Below are 22,348 nucleotides of genomic sequence, written 5' to 3' on the forward strand. Positions count from 1 at the left end.
CCTACAGTAATATGGTGACTGTTTACTCGACCCTGTCAACCAGACCTACAGTAATATGGTGACTGTTTACTCTGACCCTGTCATCCAGACCTACAGTAATATGGTGACTGTTTACTCAGGCCCTGTCATCCAGACCTACAGTAATATGGTGACTGTTTACTCAGACTATGGTGACTGTTTACTCAGACTATGGTGACTGTTTACTCTGACCCTGTCATCCAGACCTACAGTAATATGGTGACTGTTTACTCTGACCCTGTCATCCAGACCTACAGTAATACGGTGACTGTTTACTCTGACCCTGTCATCCAGACCTACAGTAATATGGTGACTGTTTACTCAGGCCCTGTCATCCATACCTACAGTAATATGGTGACTGTTTACTCAGACTATGGTGACTGTTTACTCTGACCCTGTCATCCAGACCTACAGTAATATGGTGACTGTTTACTCTGACCCTGTCATCCAGACCTACAGCAATATGGTGACTGTTTACTCTGACCCTGTCATCCAGACCTACAGTAATATGGTGACTGTTTACTCTGACCCTGTCATCCAGACCTACAGTAATATGGTGACTGTTTACTCTGACCCTGTCATCCAGACCTACAGTAATATGGTGACTGTTTACTCAGGCCCTGTCATCCAGACCTACAGTAACATGGTGACTGTTTACTCAGACTATGGTGACTGTTTACTCAGACTATGGTGACTGTTTACTCTGACCCTGTCATCCAGACCTACAGCAATATGGTGACTGTTTACTCTGACCTGGGCAACCAGACCTACAGTAATATAGTGAATGTTTACTCTGACCCACTAACCTGTTTCTCTCTGTCTGTTTCGCCCAGTGTGCCCAGAGAAGAAGTGTGAGCGGCGGGCATGTACGGACGGTGGTGAGTGTTGCCATGCCCAGTGCCTGGGAAGCTGTACGGAGCCGGACGACGACATGGCCTGCGCAGCCTGCCTGCACTACTACCACGAGGGCCGCTGCGTGCAGGACTGCCCCCAAGACACTTACAAGTTTGAGGGCTGGCGCTGCATTACCATGGACCTGTGTGAACATGTGCACCTGGCCGGTGACTTTCACTTTGTCATCCACGGAGGGGAGTGCATGCCTGAGTGTCCATCAGGCTTCACACGCAATGAGAGCAATAAGTAAGAGAGTAGAGATCACACTTCACCTCAAGGGCTCCCCAGTATCAGGCATGGTCCTGGTTATGGGTTGTCTACAGTATTATATTGAGTACTATCATGATTTCACTCCAGTCATTGTTACTGTAAACAGTCCTCTGACATATTGATTGTGGGGTGACTTTCTGGCCGTGTGTGTTTTGTTGCATTACAAATTTGCATGCAGATGTCTTCTGAATAATTCACCTCTATCTCAACACCTTCTCCTCCTGGTCCATTAAGAGATAACATTCTTAAAAACAAAAAAAATTGTTTTATTGTCACATACACCAGATAGGTGCAGTGAAATGTGTTGTTGTACAGGGTCAGCCATAGTAGTATGGAGCCCCTGGAGCAAATTTGGGTTTAGTGCCTTACTCAAGGGAATATCGACAGATTTGTTCACCTTGTTAGCTCAGGTATTCAAACCAGAAACCTTTCAGTTACTGGCCCAATGCTTTAACCCACGTGTCAAACTCATTCCACAGAGGGCCGAGTGTCTCCAGGTTTTCACTCCACCTTTGTACTTGATTGATGCATTAAGGTCACTAATTATTAAGGAACTCCCCTCACCTGATTGTCTAGGTTTTAATTGAAAGGGAAAAACAAAAACCTGCAGACCCTCGGCCCTCCGTGGAATGAGTTTGTCACCCCTGCTCTAACCGCTAGGCTACCTTTCCAAGGAGAAGCTTCAGAGCTAAACATGCTTTGGGCAGAATGTAATGTTCCGTCATGATTGATTCAAGCCTGTGGACTTTCCAGGTAATGCCGAATCAGAGGAAGATGCTCACCTCAGTACTCAGTACACAAGACTCATCCATTGGTGAATTTCCGTAAATTACGGCCGGGCCCGTAGGGTGTAGTCATACTGTAGCAAGCATAAATGTAAACATCAGATACAAAAGGGACTTTCTGAACATTGCTTGAATGCGTTCAGGAGGGATTTATCATAGCAGCGCTGTAACTCAGAACATTTCCTGTTTGACATTTCCCCGTTTGACATTATTAATTTTGAATAAGAGGCTGTCTTTGTTAATGTCTCAGGGTAACTTATCACCGTATTTAGATTTTTCATTCTCCAAACTTTCCATGTTGAGTCTTTTTTGCAGGTTTCATCATATTGAGTAGGGCTGTTGCGGTGACGTTATTACCGCCACACCGGCGGTCACGAGTCACGAAGGCAGTCAATTTCCACGTAACTGTTTAGTCCCGGTAATTAGTTTCTCCAGGCTCTGATGGTCATTAGTAGCCTACCAAACTTGCTAACTGCCTGGTACTCAGCACTCTATTGTCCCTCTAATCACTCTAATCACTCAATGCAAAGGTAATCGAAAATCTAATCAAACACTTCTTGAGAGAGCAACTCCTGTGGCGGGCCGGGCGCAGTGCACGCTGACCGGGTCGCTAGGTGTACGGTGTTTCCTCCGACACATTGGTGCGGCTGACTTCCGGGTTGGATACGCGCTGTGTTAGGAAGCAGTGCGGCTTGGTTGGGTTGTGTTTCGGAGGACGCATGGCTCTCGACCTTCGTCTCTCCCGAGCCCGTACGGGAGATGTAGCGAGGAGACAAGACAGTAACTACTAACAATTGGATACCACGAAATTGGAGAGAAAAAGGGGATTCAAAAAAACACTTCATGAGAGCCCATGAGCTCATGTTGCACAACATTTCTATAGCTATGCAATTGTGCGAAAAAACAGAATGATGGCCTCTACTAAAAAGAGGAGGATCCTATCAGGTTTCTATAGACTAGGCCTACTATATTTATTTCTCAACTTTCCTAATATTAATCACATTGTTTATCTTTACAACAGGAGAATAGCCTACCTGGCTGGCGTGAAAATAAACCACAGGAAAAGCATCCTCCATTCGCTATTTAAGTGTATGTATTTTTTCCCTCTGCCCCTGTTTTGAGACAGGTGCATGATAATTGTCCATTCCAAATCAAAACAAATTTCACACATATATTATTTTTTATATGTAAAGACAATATTAAATCACGAATAGTCTGATGAGTGACAATATTAACATATCACTTGTGAATTAAATATTATCACTTGTGAATGATGCCCAGCATAAGAACTGCCTTTTTTTGCGACTTTTTCTAATCATAGTCGCACACCTCATGTAGCCTAGCCCATATGTTTTGATAAGGTTTGTATCACAACTAAAGTGAACAAAATTGATCACCTTAATCTGCTTTACAAAGGGTTTATAGCCTAACTGGCACACATAAGCAGTGCGTGAGTTTCAAGTTTGGAGAAGATAATTTTCACCATAAAAATGCACCTTTATAATAAAAGCATTACATGCATAATCGCATTTGCGGTAACTTTTGATAATGGCGTTTTCGCACTAATGGAACATTTGCGCTTATGGCCTACTGCCATGTGCGTATTGCTGTGCTTATAATGTGAAGAAATAGCCTAATAGTTTATCAACATTTTAAGCTAAACGTTCTATTCTGTTTCGTCAGCCACATTGCTTAAAAAAATGTATTTTTATAATTATGCTAGTGGTTGTATTAACTGTACCAGACTATGTTTGGAATATTTATTTCTCGCACAGAACGAAAAAGGTTGACTTTTGTACTATGGGGGATAGTAGATTGACATAGGCTAGTACTTTTGCTGTTCGTTAGGCCTACGAAAAGTAAATGTGGACAGTTCTTCCAATATCTCCAATATGCACCTCGGAATTGGATAAGGACGCGCGCAGTTCCGTCCCTGATGTGTCTGTCTTCACCAGTAGCCTGTGAGAAAGCACCGATCACGTGACGAGAGCCATGTGAGTGAGAGGCGCTTCGGATTGCGCAGCACTCAGGGAGAAGGGCACTACGCAGCACTCCGGGCCTCAAAAGGCATGGATTTTTTTAGGGTGTATTACGGCCACAAAGGTGATGCCGCGGTGAAATCCGAGGCATTATCAAGTGCCTGTAAAATTGTGAATGAGAGTGGAGTGTGTACAGCCTGCGCAAAAACTAAGCAGAGCTCATGCCTTTCAAGCGACTTTTTTCAAATCATCATTAGAATCTCATCATGCAGCCTTACAAAAATCAAAACATACAGCCCAACGTTTGTAGAACAATTGAAGTTACATTGATAACTCTAAATTAAGCATATAGGAGTACCTAGTTCTTTGTTAACCGCTCAACACAGAATAGCCACAATAGCCACATGTGCGCACATTTTTTTTTGATTTTATTCAGCTTTGTTCAATTGTATTCTTCTAAATGAGTGTAGCCCACAGCCATTTGGCATAGCCACATCAGGGCAACTCAGAGTATGCTATTCTTTTCTCCTGAAATAGACTACATTTTCTTTACATCATACTTCTTTAGACCTGTCTAATATAAATAATGTATTTATTGTGAAGGTGTAGGCTATATTGCATGGATTTATTAGACTTTTTAAAATGTTGATGTTCCAAAGGTCTGCATCAGTGGCTTGTAGGCTATTTGTGGAAGCCAGGAGATGCTAATTGTCTTTATGTTAATTCACTGTCAATTACAGTGAGACCAACAGTTATTTGCTTGACAATCACCAGCTGACGAAATTTCGTGACCGCCACAGGCCTAGTCATGAGTCTTGACCAGGAGGCAGCACTGAGCGATTTCGCCTTAGATAGGCCAGCTGCAAAATCAAAATTGGCTATATTGTAAAAATCCATGAAAACAAAAATGTGTTTTTTGGTCTTAATTTAAGGTTAGGGTTAGGCATTAGGGTTAACAGTGTGTTTAAAGTTAAGGTTAAGGTTAGTGTGAGGTTAATATAAGATTTTATGACATTGTGGCTGTGCCAGCTAGTGACCACTGCAGAGCTGTCTACAGAACAAGATTCATGATGAAAAACGACAACCTGCTATATTTTCTGCCATATCAGTCTTGTTTTGTCTTTAGGACTGTTTAGTGAGTCATTTTCTCATGAAACCATGGGTTCATATGAGGACTCATAAAAAATACATAGTTCACAAAGAAAGTGTCCTTGTATTTTAGAAAGCTAAAATTAGACACATTTTTACTTCTGGAAGTTTGGGATTTTCAAGGTGAGTTGGGGTGAGGTGTCTTAATTATGTTTCTTGGAAATTGTCTTTTTTTGTAGTTTTATTTAGTTAAGGTCATTTCTTGACTGTTTCCCTCTTCTCTCCCCCTCCTTTCTCTTCCTCAGTCACAGTATGTTCTGCAGTGCCTGTGATGGCTTGTGTGATAAGATCTGCGACTCCAAGACCATCGACTCAGTGGATTCTGCTCAGTCTCTAATGGGCTGCACAGTCATCAAAGGCAACCTGCAAATCAACATCCGCCGCGGCAGTGAGTACCAGTACCAGTAACCAGTCTGTCTGTCTCCCCAGAGACCGGGAGGGGAACACAGAGCACGGGGCCACTGGGAGAGCTAGTGTGGGCAACAGAGTCAACATTACATCAGCTGCCTGCTCTGTGCCCCAAACCAATTATCACATTATGCTATTATGCTATTTATTTGCTCAGTTGACAGAGTGACTTACAGCTTATCTTTAGATATGAAAACGTTTGTACAACTCTGGATTTGCTGGAGCCAGGGTAATTATCCTCTAGAGAATTGAGTATAGTCATATAGTATAGTCATACAGTATAGTATAGTCATACAGTATAGCAGTACAGTTGCTTGTGGGATTTGATGTGTTCAGAGCTGTGGTTCTCACACACTGGCTGTTGTATCTGACTAGTGTTTGCTGACTCTCTCCTCTCCCCAGATAACATCGCCTCAGAGCTGGAGAGCTTCATGGGGCTGATCCAGACAGTGACAGGCTATGTGAGGATCCGACACTCCCACACGCTAGGCTCGCTCTCCTTCCTCAAGAGCCTGCGCTACATCAACGGGGAGGAGCTCATGGAAGGGTACGGCAGGCTGCTCTCTGCTCTCTGAGTCTGAGATGTGTTTGGAGACGTGTCAGCCTTGAACCACAGCCTAGAGAGGAAAGATGTTGTCACTCCAATGTCACCGGCGTTCAGCCATATTTTTGACCAGGAAAATTGACACATGGATGATTTAAATGGATTTTTGGAATCCATCATGTCAAATGTATCCCAGCAGGTTTTGAATGCCTCACTCATTATTTATTTATGAGTAGAGGCTACCAGCCATAACATTTACAGTACAAAGGAATTCACACAAAACCACCATAACAAGGCATCTCTCCAAGTTATATAATGAAAAGGTGGATGAACTATCCCACTGGGCACACCATGTTATTTCAATGTGGATAATTGGGTATTATTTGGTTGAGACGTTGATCAGTGAGATTACAACCTACAGTATATTCACTCAAAAAGGCAGCCAAAAATGTGTTGAATTTCCAATGTGCTATCACTATGCTTTCAACCATCTAAAAACACAAGCAAATTCCAATGGAAAAACAAAGCCTGAGTTTTGATTCAGTCGTTACCCAAATGTCTATCACTGTGCTTCCAACCATTTAAAAGCACAGAAAAGTTCCAATGGGTATACAATGTCAGATATTTTGTTTATTTATACAACAGATTAATATCACTGTGTTTCATCTAATAGCAGAATCAAAGAACTGGATTGCAGTTGAAGTTACATTAAAAGCACATGGTGCAAGTGATCAATGCTATTCACGATTCTGTGCAGAATATGACAGCGATTGTGCATGCTATCTTGAACATGCACGTGGTCACTTTATATGATTACATAAGAAAGGTATAGTTACAGTAACTTCAAAATGTGGCCATTGATGTGTTACTCATTTTAAGGTTGAATGTTACATTAGTTTTTAAGATAGCCTTAACTTTAGGCTATTTACTGTATTACAAAAGTAATATTGAATTGTATTTGGTTGACAACACAACCAAATATCAACGTTTAAAAGAGGCATATCTACTGCTTGGATAGTTCCAGCTGAGCCACTGGCTTAATCGTATTATTTAACTGTTATTTTTGGTTGAGTAGGAGACTCATACATATAATTTGTTAACTTTTCGGCAAGTTAATAGGCTATATACAGTGGGGAGAACAAGTATTTGATACACTGTCGATTTTGCAGGTTTTCCTACTTACAAAGCATGTAGTGGTCTGTCATTTTTATCATAGGTACACTTCAACTGTGAGAGACGGAATCTAAAACAAACATCCAGAAAATCACATTGTATGATTTTTAAGTAATTAATTTGCATTTTATTGCATGACATAAGTATTTGATACATCAGAAAAGCAGAAGTTAATATTTGGTACAGAAACCTTTGTTTGCAATTACAGAGATCATACGTTTCCTGTAGTTCTTGACCAAGTTTGCACACACTGCAGCAGGGATTTTGGCCCACTCCTCCATAAAGACCTTCTCCAGATCCTTCAGGTTTCGGGACAAAAATCCAGATAATCACATTGTATGATTTTTAAGTAATTAATTTGCATTTTATTGCATGACATAAGTATTTGATCACCTACCAACCAGTAAGAATTCCAGCTCTCACAGACCTGTTAGCTTTTCTTTAAGAAGCCCTCCTGTTCTCCACTCATTACCTGTATTAACTGCACCTGTTTGAACTCGTTACCTGTATAAAAGACACCTGTCCACACACTCAATCAAACAGACCTCTCCACAATGGCCAAGACCAGAGAGCTGTGTAAGGACATCAGGGATAAAATTGTAGACTTGCACAAGGCTGGGATGGGCTACAGGACAATAGGCAAGCAGCTTGGTGAGAAGGCAACAACTGTTGGCGCAATTATTAGAAAATGGAAGAAGTTCAAGATGACGGTCAATCACCCTCGGTCTGGGGCTTCATGCAAGATCTCACCTCGTGGGGCATCAATGATCATGAGGAAGGTGGGGGATCAGCCCAGAACTACACGGCAGGACCTGGTCAATGACCTGAAGAGAGCTGGGACCACAGTCTCAAAGAACCATTAGTAACACACTACGCCGTCATGGATTAAAATCCTGCAGCGCACGCAAGGTCCCCCTGCTCAAGCCAGCGCATGTCCAGGCCCGTCTGAAGTTTGCCAATGACCATCTGGATGATCCAGAGGAGGAATGGGAGAAGGTCATGTGGTCTGATGAGACAAAAATATAGCTTTTTGGTCTAAACTCCACTCGCCGTGTTTGGAGGAGGAAGAAGGATGAGTACAACCCCAAGAACACCATCCCAACCGTGAAGCATGGAGGTGGAAACATTCTTTGGGGATGCTTTTCTGCAAAGGGGACAGGACGACTGCACCGTATTGAGGGGAGGATGGATGGGGTCATGTATCGCGAGATCTTGGCCAACAACCTCCTTCCCTCAGTAAGAGCATTGAAGATGGGTCGTGGCTGGGTTTTCCAGCATGACAACGACCCGAAACACACAGCCAGGGAAACTAAGGAGTGAGAAGCATCTCAAGGTCCTGGAGTGGCCTAGCCAGTCTCCAGACCTGAACCCAATAGAAAATCTTTGGAGGGAGCTGAAAGTCCGTATTGCCCAGCGACAGCCCCGAAACCTGAAGGATCTGGAGAAGGTCTTTATGGAGGAGTGGGCCAAAATCCCTGCTGCAGTGTGTGCAAACTTGGTCAAGAACTACAGGAAACGTATGATCTCTGTAATTGCAAACAAAGGTTTCTGTACCAAATATTAACTTCTGCTTTTCTGATGTATCAAATACTTATGTCATGCAATAAAATGCAAATTAATTACTTAAAAATCATACAATGTGATTTTCTGGATGTTTGTTTTAGATTCCGTCTCTCACAGTTGAAGTGTACCTATGATAAAAATGACAGACCTCTACATGCTTTGTAAGTAGGAAAACCTGCAAAATCGGCAGTGTATCAAATACTTGTTCTCCCCACTGTATATATTCTATATCAAAAGTGATATTGAATTGTGTTTAGTTGTCAACGCAATAAGATATCAACATTAGAAGGAGATCTATCTTCTGCTTGGATAGTTCCATCTGTGCCACTGATTTAGTCTAGCTTTAAAGGAGAATTTAGAATTTAAATTTAGAATTAAATTTTTTATATAAATGGGATGTTATAGAAGGGTCCAGACATTTTTCCCCCCGCTATTTCACTTGTTTTTGAGAAACATAGCTCAACCAGTGATTCACTTCTTCATCCTCATTGTGCCGTACGGGGGCTCTGAAAAACATGAACAAACAGAAAGGCTCTCAGTATAGTGATGGAGGTCTTTAAATGGTGTACACATGAAATTGCGTCATTCCAAACTTTATCCGCAACTTATATTTCATTTTGTTGCGACTCGAGCGATACCTCTGTCCATTCTAGCAGCAGCCTACACAGAGAATGGAACAGCTGGATAGGGGAAACAGCTTGAGTCGCACAAAATGGAATATAACGTTGAGGATAAAGTTCGTGTGGCTCAGTTGGTAGAGCATGGCGCTTGCAACGCCAGGGTTGTGGGTTCGTTTCCCACGGGGGGCCAGTACAAAAAAAAAAAAGTATGAATGTATGTACTTGTAAGTCGCTCTGGATAAGAGCGTCTGCTAAATGACTTAAATGTAAATGTAATGTAAATGAAATGACACAATTTCATCTAAAGTCCCGCATCACTATACTGAGAGTGTTTCCGTTTCTAAAAGGATGTATTTGGGTCTTTTTTGGAGCATTTGTTGATGTTTTTTCAGAGCAACGCACAACGAGGACGTGGAAGTGAATCGCTGGTTGGGGTAAGTTTCTCAAAAACAAGTAAAAGATGCAAAACAAGTGTTTGGACTCTGGACCCTTCTATAACATGTCATTTACATCAAAAATAGAGATTTGGTTATTAAAAAGCAAACTTCTCCTTTAATTCCAGTTGTCGATAAATTGGTAATAGATATGTTAGATTCACGTCTTCTCAGTTAAATAATAGCACTAAATAAAATAAAATAAAACTTCAAATGCACTTTAAATAACACTTTATTTTATTTAGTCTTATTCTTTAACTTATATTTTTGTTGAAATGGAGATGTGAATCCAACATATCAATTATTAATTTGTAGTTCATATAACAATGAAGGTCTGACATCGTCTATGTTGAAACCTGGTTACCATGATGGCATAATCCTGTGGTTTAAATTTCACCCTAAACACAGCAGTTGATTACTTAAAAAAAAATCAAATGTGCATTATTTTCCACGTAGATTCCACGTCACAATACGCTGACAAATTACATTGAAACAACGTTGATTCAACCAGTTTGTGGCCAGAGGGCTCTATCTGAATGGAAACCCAGGTGTCCCAGCCTATTCTGGCTGCAGCATGACATCACCAGGGTCCTATCCCCTGTCAGAGATAGGGAGAGTGTTTCTGGAGATGACCAGGAGGGTCGTGGGAAAGCCTCTCAGGTCTCTTGTTGTCATCCCTCCCAGGCTAGAGTTACAGTGCGAGGAATGCTCTAGAGAAGGGCTGGCATTCCGCTCGTTCCCAAGGTATTCCATGTAGCTGAGAGGCTCTGAGTCGCTCTGTTTCATCTCTGGCCCTCTCTGTGTGCACAGCTCAATGTTAGACAGACACACCCACGCACACTGAAACACAATCCGCTCTGACGTCTTCTCCTCTTAACACTTTACATATCCACCAGATGGAAAACTAGGCCACCACTCTACAACATTTTGACGACTTTATCCTCAGTGCTCTATTGTGTGCTTAAAGTAAATAAATTGACTGATTAAAAAAATGGTTTGGTCCCATCTATGCCAGCACAGCTGCTAGGTGTGTTAGTAAGTTAACACCTGTCTGTTGTCTCCCCTCAGGATGTATGCTTTTTCTGCCATTGACAACCAGCGCCTGCAGTACCTGTGGGACTGGACCCAACATAACCTGACCATCAGGGCTGGGAGGCTGTCCTTCCGCTTCAACCCCAAACTGTGCATGTCTGAGATCCACAATATGTGGGAGAAGACGGACATCACTGAGAAGTTTGAGGAGGGCGATTTCCGCAACAATGGAGACAGAGCAAGCTGTGAGTACACCTATGTGATTTAATAAGAAGCCTTAATCTAATGCAACACTCTGTTATCACAACTAGGTTTTCTGTATGTGTTGTGAGGAGGTTATCTAAGACAGGGGTTCAGAACTTTTGTGAAACAGCACAGTTAAAAACATATGGCAAATAGAAATCAAACTGGATGCACATCAGAAATCGATGGGAGGTTGAGGGTAGAGGAAGGACAGGACTAACCAAACAAAATATAACTATTGTAAAATAGATTGTGTCTGTAAAATATATATTGTGTGTATTAGAGGTCGACCGATTATGGTTTTTCAATGCCGATACCGATTATTGTAGGACCAAAAAAAGCAGATACTGATTAATCAGACAATTAAAAAAAAATATATATACATATATATATATATACACTGCTCAAAAAAATAAAGGGAACACTTAAACAACACAATGTAACTCCAAGTCAATCACACTTCTGTGAAATCAAACTGTCCACTTAGGAAGCAACACTGATTGACAATAAATTTCACATGCTGTTGTGCAAATGGAATAGACAAAAGGTGGAAATTATAGGCAATTAGCAAGACACCCCCAAAAAAGGAGTGATTCTGCAGGTGGTGACCACAGACCACTTCTCATTCCTTTGCTTCCTGGCTGATGTTTTGGTCACTTTTGAATGCTGGCGGTGCTCTCACTCTAGTGGTAGCATGAGACGGAGTCTACAACCCACACAAGTGGCTCAGGTAGTGCAGTTCATCCAGGATGGCACATCAATGCGAGCTGTGGCAAAAAGGTTTGCTGTGTCTGTCAGCGTAGTGTCCAGAGCATGGAGGCGCTACCAGGAGACAGGCCAGTACATCAGGAGACGTGGAGGAGGCCGTAGGAGGGCAACAACCCAGCAGCAGGACCGCTACCTCCGCCTTTGTGCAAGGAGGTGCACTGCCAGAGCCCTGCAAAATGACCTCCAGCAGGCCACAAATGTGCATGTGTCAGCATATGGTCTCACAAGGGGTCTGAGGATCTCATCTCGGTACCTAATGGCAGTCAGGCTACCTCTGGCGAGCACATGGAGGGCTGTGCGGCCCCACAAAGAAATGCCACCCCACACCATGACTGACCCATCGCCAAACCGGTCATGCTGGAGGATGTTGCAGGCAGCAGAACGTTCTCCACGGCGTCTCCAGACTCTGTCACGTCTGTCACATGTGCTCATGTGCTCAGTGTGAACCTGCTTTCATCTGTGAAGAGCACAGGGCGCCAGTGGCGAATTTGCCAATCTTGGTGTTCTCTGGCAAATGCCAAATGTCCTGCACGGTGTTGGGCTGTAAGCACAACCCCCACCTGTGGATGTCGGGCCCTCATACCACCCTCATGGAGTCTGTTTCTGACCGTTTGAGCAGACACATGCACATTTGTGGCCTGCTGGAGGTCATTTTGCAGGGCGCTGGCAGTGCACCTCCTTGCACAAAGGCGGAGGTAGCGGTCCTGCTGCTGGGTTGTTGCCCTTCTACGGCCTCCTCCACGTCTCCTGATGTACTGGCCTGTCTCCTGGTAGCGCCTCCATGCTCTGGACACTACGCTGACAGACACAGCAAACCTTTTTGCCACAGCTCGCATTGATGTGCCATCCTGGATGAACTGCACTACCTGAGCCACTTGTGTGGGTTGTAGACTCCGTCTCATGCTACCACTAGAGTGAGATCACCGCCAGCATTCAAAAGTGACCAAAACATCAGCCAGGAAGCATAGGAACTGAGAAGTGGTCTGTGGTCACCACCTGCAGAATCACTCCTTTTTTGGGGGTGTCTTGCTAATTGCCTATAATTTCCACCTTTTGTCTATTCCATTTGCACAACAGCATGTGAAATTTATTGTCAATCAGTGTTGCTTCCTAAGTGGACAGTTTGATTTCACAGAAGTGTGATTGACTTGGAGTTACATTGTGTTGTTTAAGTGTTCCCTTTATTTTTTTGAGCAGTGTATATACAGTTGAAGTCGGAAGTTAACCACACCTATACCAAATACATTTAAACTGTGTTTTTCACAATTCCTGACATTTAATCCTAGTGAAAATTCTCTGTCTTAGGTCAGTTAGGATCACCACTTTATTTTAAGAATGTGAAATGCTAGAATAATAGTAGAGAGAATGATTTATTTCAGCTTTTATTTCTTTCATCACATTCCCAGTGGGCCAGAAGTTTACATACACTCTATTAGTGTTTGGTAGCATTGCCTTTAAATTGTTTAACTTGGGTCAAATGTTTCGTGTAGCCTTCCACAAGCTTCCCACAATAAGTTGGGTGAATTTTGGCCCATTCCTCCTGACAGAGCTGGTGTAACTGAGTCAGGTTTGTAGGCCTCCTTGCTCGCACACGCTTTTTCAGTTCTGCCCACATATTTTCTATAGGATTGATGTCAGGGCTTTGTGATGGCCACTCCAATTCCTTGACTTTGTTGTCCTTAAGCCATTTTGCCACAACTTTGGAAGTATGCTTGGGGTCATTGTCCATTTGGAAGACCCATTTGCGACCCAGCTTTAACTTCCTGACTGATGTCTTGAGATGTTGCTTCAATATATCCACATAATTTCCCTTCCTCATGATGCCATCTACTTTGTGAAGTGCACCAGCCCCTCCTGCAGCAAAGCACCCCCACAACATGATGATGCCACCCCCGTGCTTCACGGTTGGGATGGTGTTCTTCAGCTTGCAAGCATCCCCCTTTTTCCTCCAAACATAACAATGGTCATTATGGCCAAACAGTTCTATTTTTGTTTCATCAGACCAGAGGACATTTCTCCAAAAAGTACGATCTTTGTTCCCATGTGCAGTTGCAAACCGTAGTCTGGCTTTTTTATGGCAGTTTTGGAGCAGTGTCTTCTACCATGTTGAGCGATATAGGACTTGTTTTACTGTGGATATAGATACTTTTGTACCTGATTCCTCCAGCATCTTCACAAGGTCTTTTGCTGTTGTTCTGGGATTGATTTGCACTTTTCGAACCAAAGTACGTTCATCTCTAGGAGACAGAACGCGTCTCCTTCCTGAGCGGTATGACAGTTGCGTGGTCCCATGGTGTTTATACTTGCGTACTATTGTTTGTACAGATGAACGTGGTACCTTCAGGCGTTTGGAAATTGCTCCCAAGGATGAACCAGACTTGTGGAGGTCTATAATTTTTTTCTGAGGTCTTGGCTGATTTCTTGTGATTTTCCCATGATGTCAAGCAAAGGGGCACAGAGTTAGAAGGTAGGCCTTGAAATAGATCCACAGGTACACCTCCAATTGACTCAAATGATGTCAATTAACCTATCAGAAGCTTCTAAAGCCATGACATCATTTTCAGCAATTTTCCAAGCTGTCTAAAGGCACAGTCAACTCAGTGTATGTAAACTTCTGACCCACTGGAATTGTGATACAGTGAATTATAAGTGAAATAATCTCTGGGTCTTCCATTCCTGTGGCGGTCCTCATGAGAGCCAGTTTCATCACAGTGCTTGATGGTTTTTGCGACAGCACTGACATTTTCCGTATTGACTGACCTTCATATCTTAAAGTAATGTTGGACTGTTGTTTCACTTTGTTTATTTGAGCTATTCTTGCCATAATATGTACTTGGTCTTTTACCAAATATGGCTATCTTCTGTATACCACCCCTACCTTGTCACAACATAACTGATTGGCTCAAACTTTTAACAAGGTACACCTGTTAATTGAAATGCATTCCAGTTGACTACCTCATGAAGCTGGTTGAAAGAATGCCAAGATTGTGCAAAGCTGTCATCAAGGCAAAGGTTGGCTTCTTTGAAGAATCTCAAAAATAAAATATATTTTGATTTGTTTTACACTTTTTTGGTCACTACATGATTCCATATGTGTTATTTCATAGTGTTGATGTTAAGAAAAACCCTTGAATGAGTAGGTGTGTCCAATCTTTTGACTGGTACTGTATATTTACAAAAAATATATATGGGGGATTGGAAATGATGCAGACAATTGTGTTGTTGGAAGCTACAATCTATCTGCAACATTAAACCTGATCTACCCCTAATATATACTTTCTAATAATACAAATAAAAAAAGACAGGGGTCCTCAAACTTTTTCACTCAGGCCCCTTCCAGCATTGGGGATTATCCCACGCCTCCCCCTCCCCTGCGCGCCCTCGCCATGTCTATTTCTATGGGCACAAGCACTGTTCATGAAACAAACTGTTCACCCCCTCTTGTTTGCAGGTTTCCTGCAATTATTCACATTTTGTCATTGGGTGCAGATTTTTTTTTGAAATTCTATACATGTCTAATGTGTATTCATGTAATATTTGAGTGACTCAAACATTACTACAAAATCTGTGGGCTAAAAAACCTATCCCAAAAAAGTTAGCTGACATGTTCACGTTGATCTGGACATTTCTGACAAGTTATAAATAGCTCTCTAAGATGAAGATGATGATGATGTAATACCCATTTTTGAAATTGCATCTTACGCATTCTACTATTAGCTACAACTTTCAAGAGTAAGTTGAAAGCCGGACTGAATTCCTTTTTGGCAGGGGGCGGAGGGACTACCACACACCAGTTTGGGAACTACTGATCTAAGGTGTGGTTTGTGTTTGTAGGTGAGAGTCATATCCTGAAGTTCAAGTCCAATAGCACGATGAGTAACCGGATCAAGCTGACTTGGGAGCGCTACCGACCACCAGACTACAGAGACCTCATCAGCTTCATCGTCTACTACAAGGAAGCGTAAGTATTCTCATGGAGATATACCATTCCCTTTTGTACTGCATAGAGCCTTTATTTTTTTTATTTTTTAGTTAACCTTTATTTAACTAGGCAAGTCAGTTAAGAACAAATTCTTATTCACAATGACGGCCTAGGAACAGTAGGTTAACTGCCTTGTTCAGGGACAGAACAACAGATTTTTACCTTGTCAGCTCGGGGATTCGATTTAGCAACCTTTCGGTTACTGGCCCAACGCGCTAACCACTAGGCTACATGCCGCCCCAAATACTTATACTTGTAGACAGGACATTATCTGCTGTGTTTGTGGATACAGAGTTGCTGTACCAAATTGACATAAGGTGTCTTAACCATGCAATCCAGACCGCACCAGAACATCACAGAGTTTGACGGCCAGGACGGTTGTGGCTCCAACAGTTGGAACATGGTGGATGTAGACCTACCGCAAGACAAAGAGATAGACCCTGGTGTGCTGCTGTCCCCCCTCAAGCCCTGGACCCAGTACGCCATCTACGTCAAGGCCATCACTCTGGTGGTAGAGGACAGACACATCCTGGGAGCCAAGAGTGACGTGGTCTATATACGCACCAGCCCCTCAGGTAAGACACTATACAGCTGCTGTACACAGACTAGACTACAGTACAGCTACTGTACACAGCAGCAGGTCGCCTCAGCCATGGACATGTTTTCACCCAAGATAAAATGAAACACTTCTTATCAGAACTTTCAATAAGGAAATGTATCACTCTTATTTTAAGGTTCATGAAAACAACACATTTAAAACTTTATACACTGAACAAAAATATATATAAACACAACATGTAAAATAAAATATCCCAGAAATGTTCTATATGCACGAAAAGCTTATTTCTTTCAAATGTGCACAATTTTGTTTATATCCCTGTTTGTGAACATTTCTTCTTTGCCAAGATAATCCATCCAACTGACAGGTGTGGCATATCAAGAAGCTGATTAAACAGTATGATAATTACACAGGTGCACCTTGTGCTGTGGACAATAAAAGGACACTCTAAAATGTTCCGTTTTGTCACAAAACACAATGCCACAGATGTCGCAAGTTGAGGGAAAATGCAATTGGCATGCTGACTGCAGGAATGTCCACCAGAGCTGTTGCCAGAGAATTTAATGTTCATTTCACTACCATAAGCCACCTCCAACGTCGTTTTTGAGAATTTGGCAGTGCGTCCAACCGGCCTCACAACCACAGACCACGTGTAACCACGCCAGCTCAGGACCTCCACATCCGGCTTCTTCATCTGCGGGATCGTCTGAGACCAGCCACACGGACAGCTGATGAAACGGTGGGTTTGCACAACCAAAGAATTTCTGCACAAACTGTCAAAAACCATCTCCGGGAAGCTCATCTGTGTGCTCATTGTCCTCACCAGGGTCTTGACTTGACTGCAGTTCAGCATCATAACTGACTTCAGTGGGCAAATTCTCACCTTTGATAGTCACTGGCACACTGGAGACGTGTGCTCTTCACCAATGAATCCCTGTTTCCACTGTACTGGGCAGATGGCGTCGTGTGGGCGACCGGTTTGCTGATTTCAATGTTGTGAACAGAGTGCCCCATGGTGGCGGTGGAGTTGTGTTATGGTATTGGCAGGCATAAGCTATGAACAACAAACACAATTGCATTTTATCGATGGCAATTTGAATACACAGAGATACCGTGACCAGATCCTGAGGCCCATTGTCTTGCCATTCATCCGCCGCCATCACGTCATGTTTCAGCATGATAATACACGGCCCCATGCCGCAAGCTGAAAATCTCCCAGATCTTCTATGGCCTGGATACTCACCAGACATGTCACCCATTGAGAATGTTTGGGATGCTCTGGATCAACGTGTACGACAGCGTGTTCCAGTTCCTGCCAATATCCAGCAACTTTGCACAGCCATTGAAGAGGTGGGACAACATTCCACAGGCCACAATCAACAGCCTGATCAACTCTATGCGAAGGAGATGCACTGCATGATGCAAATGGTGGTCACACCAGATACTGACAGGTTTTCTGATCCACACCCATACCTTTTTTAAGGTGACCAACAGATGCATATCTGTATACCCAGTCATGTGAAATCCATAGATTAGGGCCTAATGATTTCATTTCAATTGACTGATTTCCTTATATGAACTGTAACTCAGTAAAATCTTTATAATTGTTGCATGTTGTGTTTATATTTTGGTTCAGTGTAGTAAACACCACTCACAGCATTTAAACATTTGTGTGATTTTGTCACAGAGCCGTCTATGCCAATGGATACCCGGGCGTATTCCAACTCGTCCTCCAAGCTGGTGGTGAAATGGTCGCCTCCCCTCAACCCTAACGGCAATCTCACTTTTTACCTGATCCGCTGGCAGCAGCAAGCTGAAGACAAGGAGCTGTACCAACACAACTACTGCTCCAAAGGTCAGCATTCCAACCCCTCCTCTTTCTCTTCCCTTGTCTACTTTTCATCTTTGTGAATTATGGAGTCCAAACTATAGGTATCTCTCCTCCTCTAGTATTATAATGCTCTGTACACACTCTGGTGGAAATTCAACACCAGGGACACCTGAAGTCAATCTTAAATTAATCACTCTTTATTATCAGCAAGCTGGAGAGGTTACAACAAATTCTGCACACCGTACAGGTCTATCAGAAACTCCGCTGGATTATTCCCAGCAGTTGTCTTATATACCGCTGTCGTGTCTTTACTATCATTAAATTGAAGACTTGTTTTTATCAAAGATTCTCTGTAATCAGTTATTACGCGATCAACTAAATAATAACGTAACTAATTAACTAGGAAGTTGGGGCACCAGGGAAAGTATTCAGATTACAAAGTTATAATTTCCCAATATAACCTTTCAGATATTTTCATATCTGATCGATAGTCTTCTGATTAATGATTTATTTATTTTACCTCATGTTAGTCTCATTCCAAACGTCGTAAATTGTTGGTTATCTGCACGAACCCAGTCTTCACTATGAGTCATCCATACATCAATTGTCTTAAATCATTTATTTATTACTAACTAAGTAATTCACAGAAATGCATAAACAAACAAACAAACTTAAAATGGTTACATGAAATGATAGGAGAATATGCCCTAGTGGGCTAAACCGGCATGGCGGCTTGTTAGACAAAGGGGAAATGTGGGGGTCGACCAAGAAGTCACTACAGAGTTCATAATTATAACAATTGACATGCTAATCTTTTACACATGAACGCTCACTCATTCGGGAACAATTGCAATCAATATATATATATTTACGCTCAGTGTGTCGTCTTGATCGCTGGTGAAAAGTTAGTTTCTTTTGGAGAGTTTCGTCCGCTCTCTCCCTCTCTCTGTCGTGGTTATTGTGGATAGTTCAGAGTGACATTCGTTATAGAATGGATGTTTCGGCGGTTGTCGTTCTTCGCGTTCAATGATACTGAATTCCTATCTGCAGACTAGTAATCAATATCAAAGACTTGTTCTTATTCTGTCGGTATCGATAGTATAAGAGTTTAACCACGTGGTATGGTTAAAAGATTCAACAATGGTCCACAACCTTCGTTCCCCTCCTAATGGAGAAAAACATGGTCTAGTGATAATTTCTCAGAGTTGGGTTTTTATTCGGAATTGCAGAAAGGGCTGTCCCAGGATGTCTGACCCAACTGGGCTCAGGGGCAGTCCTCTGATTTAGTTCAAATCAAAAGGGAATTGTATTTTTCTTCATTAAACAGTCCAAAATCATATTACACAATTATACAAACAGTATCATACTCACTCATTCATCTTATACAACAATTAGATGTAAACCTCATATCTGAGGCTATTATATAAACAGCTGTATTGTAATGTAGCCACACAGTCTCCCATGAGTTTCCCCAAGTTGTGACAAACGGACCAGTTAATAGCTGGAATCTTCACCGATCTTTTATACTTTTTCTGGAACATGGAATGTGTTCTTACCTCAAGTTCTGTGAGGTGGAAGGATTTCCTTTGTTCACTATGAAAGTGTACCCTCTCTCTAATACTGTGTGTCCATGAGGAGATTCTCAGGAATTTACAACGTCTCTCTGACCACAGCAACCTAGTTGAAGGAGGAAAGGGGGAGGCAGGGAGTGGTAGGGAGAGGGGGATGGGGCTTGCTATACCCAAACAGGCAACGTCATGACACCGCTATACACAGACAAGTTATATATGCATGATTTAGCATTATTAATTCATCATTACTGGTGGCTCGCACATGTGACTGACCAATACCTCACGAGGCTTTCTCTCTTCAAGTTGAGACCTTAAAACCGAGATACCTTGGTTGTTCTCATAGCAATATTCTGGGTGTACTGCCAAGTTGCTTATCAGTGATAGTGAGGATTCCTCCATACACGATCAGTCAGTTACCTACATGAACCTAGCTAATTAGTTATTAGAAAAGTAGCATTGATTTGTTACACAAACATAAGATTTCCCTCACAACACCACCTAATTCCTTTTCATTTTTGCTTTCTTTGGTGAATGCTGTCATTTGCTAACGGGTCCTGTTCCCCTCCAACTCTCAACAAAAGAGCTGAAGATCCCCATTAGAATCTCAGCCACGGGGTTGGCAGACATGGAGGAGGACACCAAGCCCACCAAGCCTGACCTGTCTGGGGGGGACAAGGGCCCCTGCTGCCCCTGCCCCAAGACCAAGGAGGACCTGAAGGCAGAGATAGACGACGCCTCCTACCGCAAAGTCTTTGAGAACTTCCTGCACAACTCCATCTTCACCCCCAGGTAGGTGCCAGGCAGCAGGCAGGCTTTCTCTATGGTGAGAGATCATTCAACAGTGTGATATTAAAGCGCTGGCTATAACCTCCCCCATATGATTACAGCTTTTCGACCAAACCCTTCTCTGAGACTTTGTCGATTATTATCAAAGAGCTGAGCTCACAGTCTGGGTCCTGTTTGCTTTAATAGCCCAGAGAGAGATCCAGGATCAGGAGGCATTGGGGCTGTAATTACCCAGCCTTGAGACTGGGACTGACAGGATCTAAACATCATGAGGGTTTGGAGGGAGGGGAGGAGGGTGTAGGGCTGCTGGGCTGTAGCTGTGTCAGAGGACCCTGCCTGACAGGATCTAAACATCATGAGGGTTTGGAGGGAGGGGAGGAGGGGAGGAGGGTGTAGGGCTGCTGGGCTGTAGCTGTGTCAGAGGACCCTGCCTGACAGGGAGAAACATGGGGAGCAGGAATTCAATGCCTGCTTACGGCACTTGTGGCTTTTCCATCGCCATGACGACGGCGGCGGCGGATATTAAGGCCTAGCAGGCTGTAATTTAGGCAGCACAAACAAACCCAGGGAGAGGGATCTGATTAATGAGTCTGAAGGGCCTGCGCTGCACTCTGCTCGCTGGGCTGGCTGCACCCTTTCAGCCCGTTAGCCTTTTGTTTGCCAGAATGGGGAACGACATCTGTGTTGTGTTATAATTTTACCTTCTCATGGCTACGGATGCTTTACAGTTTCAAAGACTCCAACCCATTTCCACACACACATTCACTCTATGTCATACACACACAGATGTACTCATTGTGTTTTGAAATTGATCATTTTTCAGGGTTAACTCAGGCCACTTGTTTCTCCATACCAGATGGCAGATCAGGCCCTGTGTGTGTCTGTGTGTGTGAGGTGATTGAGTGCATGAGTGATACTGCATTTGTGTACTCAGTGTATTCAGGGTACAGGTTTGAGTATTCACTGAATTAGTACCATTTCATCGCAAAACAAATTGAATGGAAAACAAATTCTAATGCACTTGTTAACCTCCATAGACTTCTCTGGTGCTTGATACATTCCAGTGTTTATATCTTGCCCTGACGCCAGCCTGCTTAGTACAGTATGCTCTTCATCACCTGCTGGGCTAAGCTCATGCATTTATGTAATGTTATGATGCCCTTTCCTTCGCCTCTGTGATGCTCTCTTTCACAGTATTAAAACAAACAATAAAACAAGACCACTATTCTGCCCTACCAAGCAAAAAGGCAGTAACTGCTCATAGCGTGGAACTGAGAAAAATTGCTTTTATTTACCTTAGTTTCACAGTAACCGAGTGCAGTTACTGCTAACATGACCGCCATTTTCTCCAAAACACAATACAATAGAGGCAGGATACTTGTCCACATGATTAAGCATGTATTTAATGTAGCTGTCTCGCCCTGACCATAGTTTGCTTTGTATGTTTCTATGTTTTGTTTGGTCAGGGTGTGATCTGAGTGGGCATTCTATGTTGTATGTCTAGTTTGTCTATTTCTATGTGTTTGGCCTGATATGATTCTCAATCAGAGGCAGGTGTTAGTCGTTGTCTCTGATTGGGAACCATATTTAGGTAGCCTGTTTTGTATTGTGGGTTGTGGGTGATTGTTCCTGTTCCTGTGTTTTTGTATTTTCACTGTTCAGGACTGTTTCGTTTCGTTCTCGTGTTTTGTTAGATTATTCGTGTTCATTAAAATGGATAATCATCACGCTGCATTTTG

The 22,348-nt window shown here is 42.7% G+C and overlaps 1 protein-coding gene across 1 annotated transcript in view; it reads left to right on the forward strand.

Moving 5' to 3' along the window:
• The window catches only part of LOC120053452 (insulin-like growth factor 1 receptor), a 187,672-nt gene that overhangs the window by 126,965 nt on the left and 38,359 nt on the right, over positions 1 to 22,348 (forward strand). Inside the window, exons 3-10 of the mRNA XM_039000579.1 lie at positions 852 to 1,158; positions 5,347 to 5,483; positions 5,906 to 6,050; positions 10,906 to 11,114; positions 15,715 to 15,841; positions 16,202 to 16,437; positions 18,109 to 18,276; positions 20,405 to 20,612. Coding sequence (XP_038856507.1) covers positions 852 to 1,158; positions 5,347 to 5,483; positions 5,906 to 6,050; positions 10,906 to 11,114; positions 15,715 to 15,841; positions 16,202 to 16,437; positions 18,109 to 18,276; positions 20,405 to 20,612 — 1,537 coding nt within the window. The remainder of the gene's footprint in view (positions 1 to 851; positions 1,159 to 5,346; positions 5,484 to 5,905; positions 6,051 to 10,905; positions 11,115 to 15,714; positions 15,842 to 16,201; positions 16,438 to 18,108; positions 18,277 to 20,404; positions 20,613 to 22,348) is intronic.

This window comes from Salvelinus namaycush, chromosome 9 (genome assembly GCF_016432855.1).
Source record: "Salvelinus namaycush isolate Seneca chromosome 9, SaNama_1.0, whole genome shotgun sequence".
NCBI classification, from domain to species: domain Eukaryota; kingdom Metazoa; phylum Chordata; class Actinopteri; order Salmoniformes; family Salmonidae; genus Salvelinus; species Salvelinus namaycush.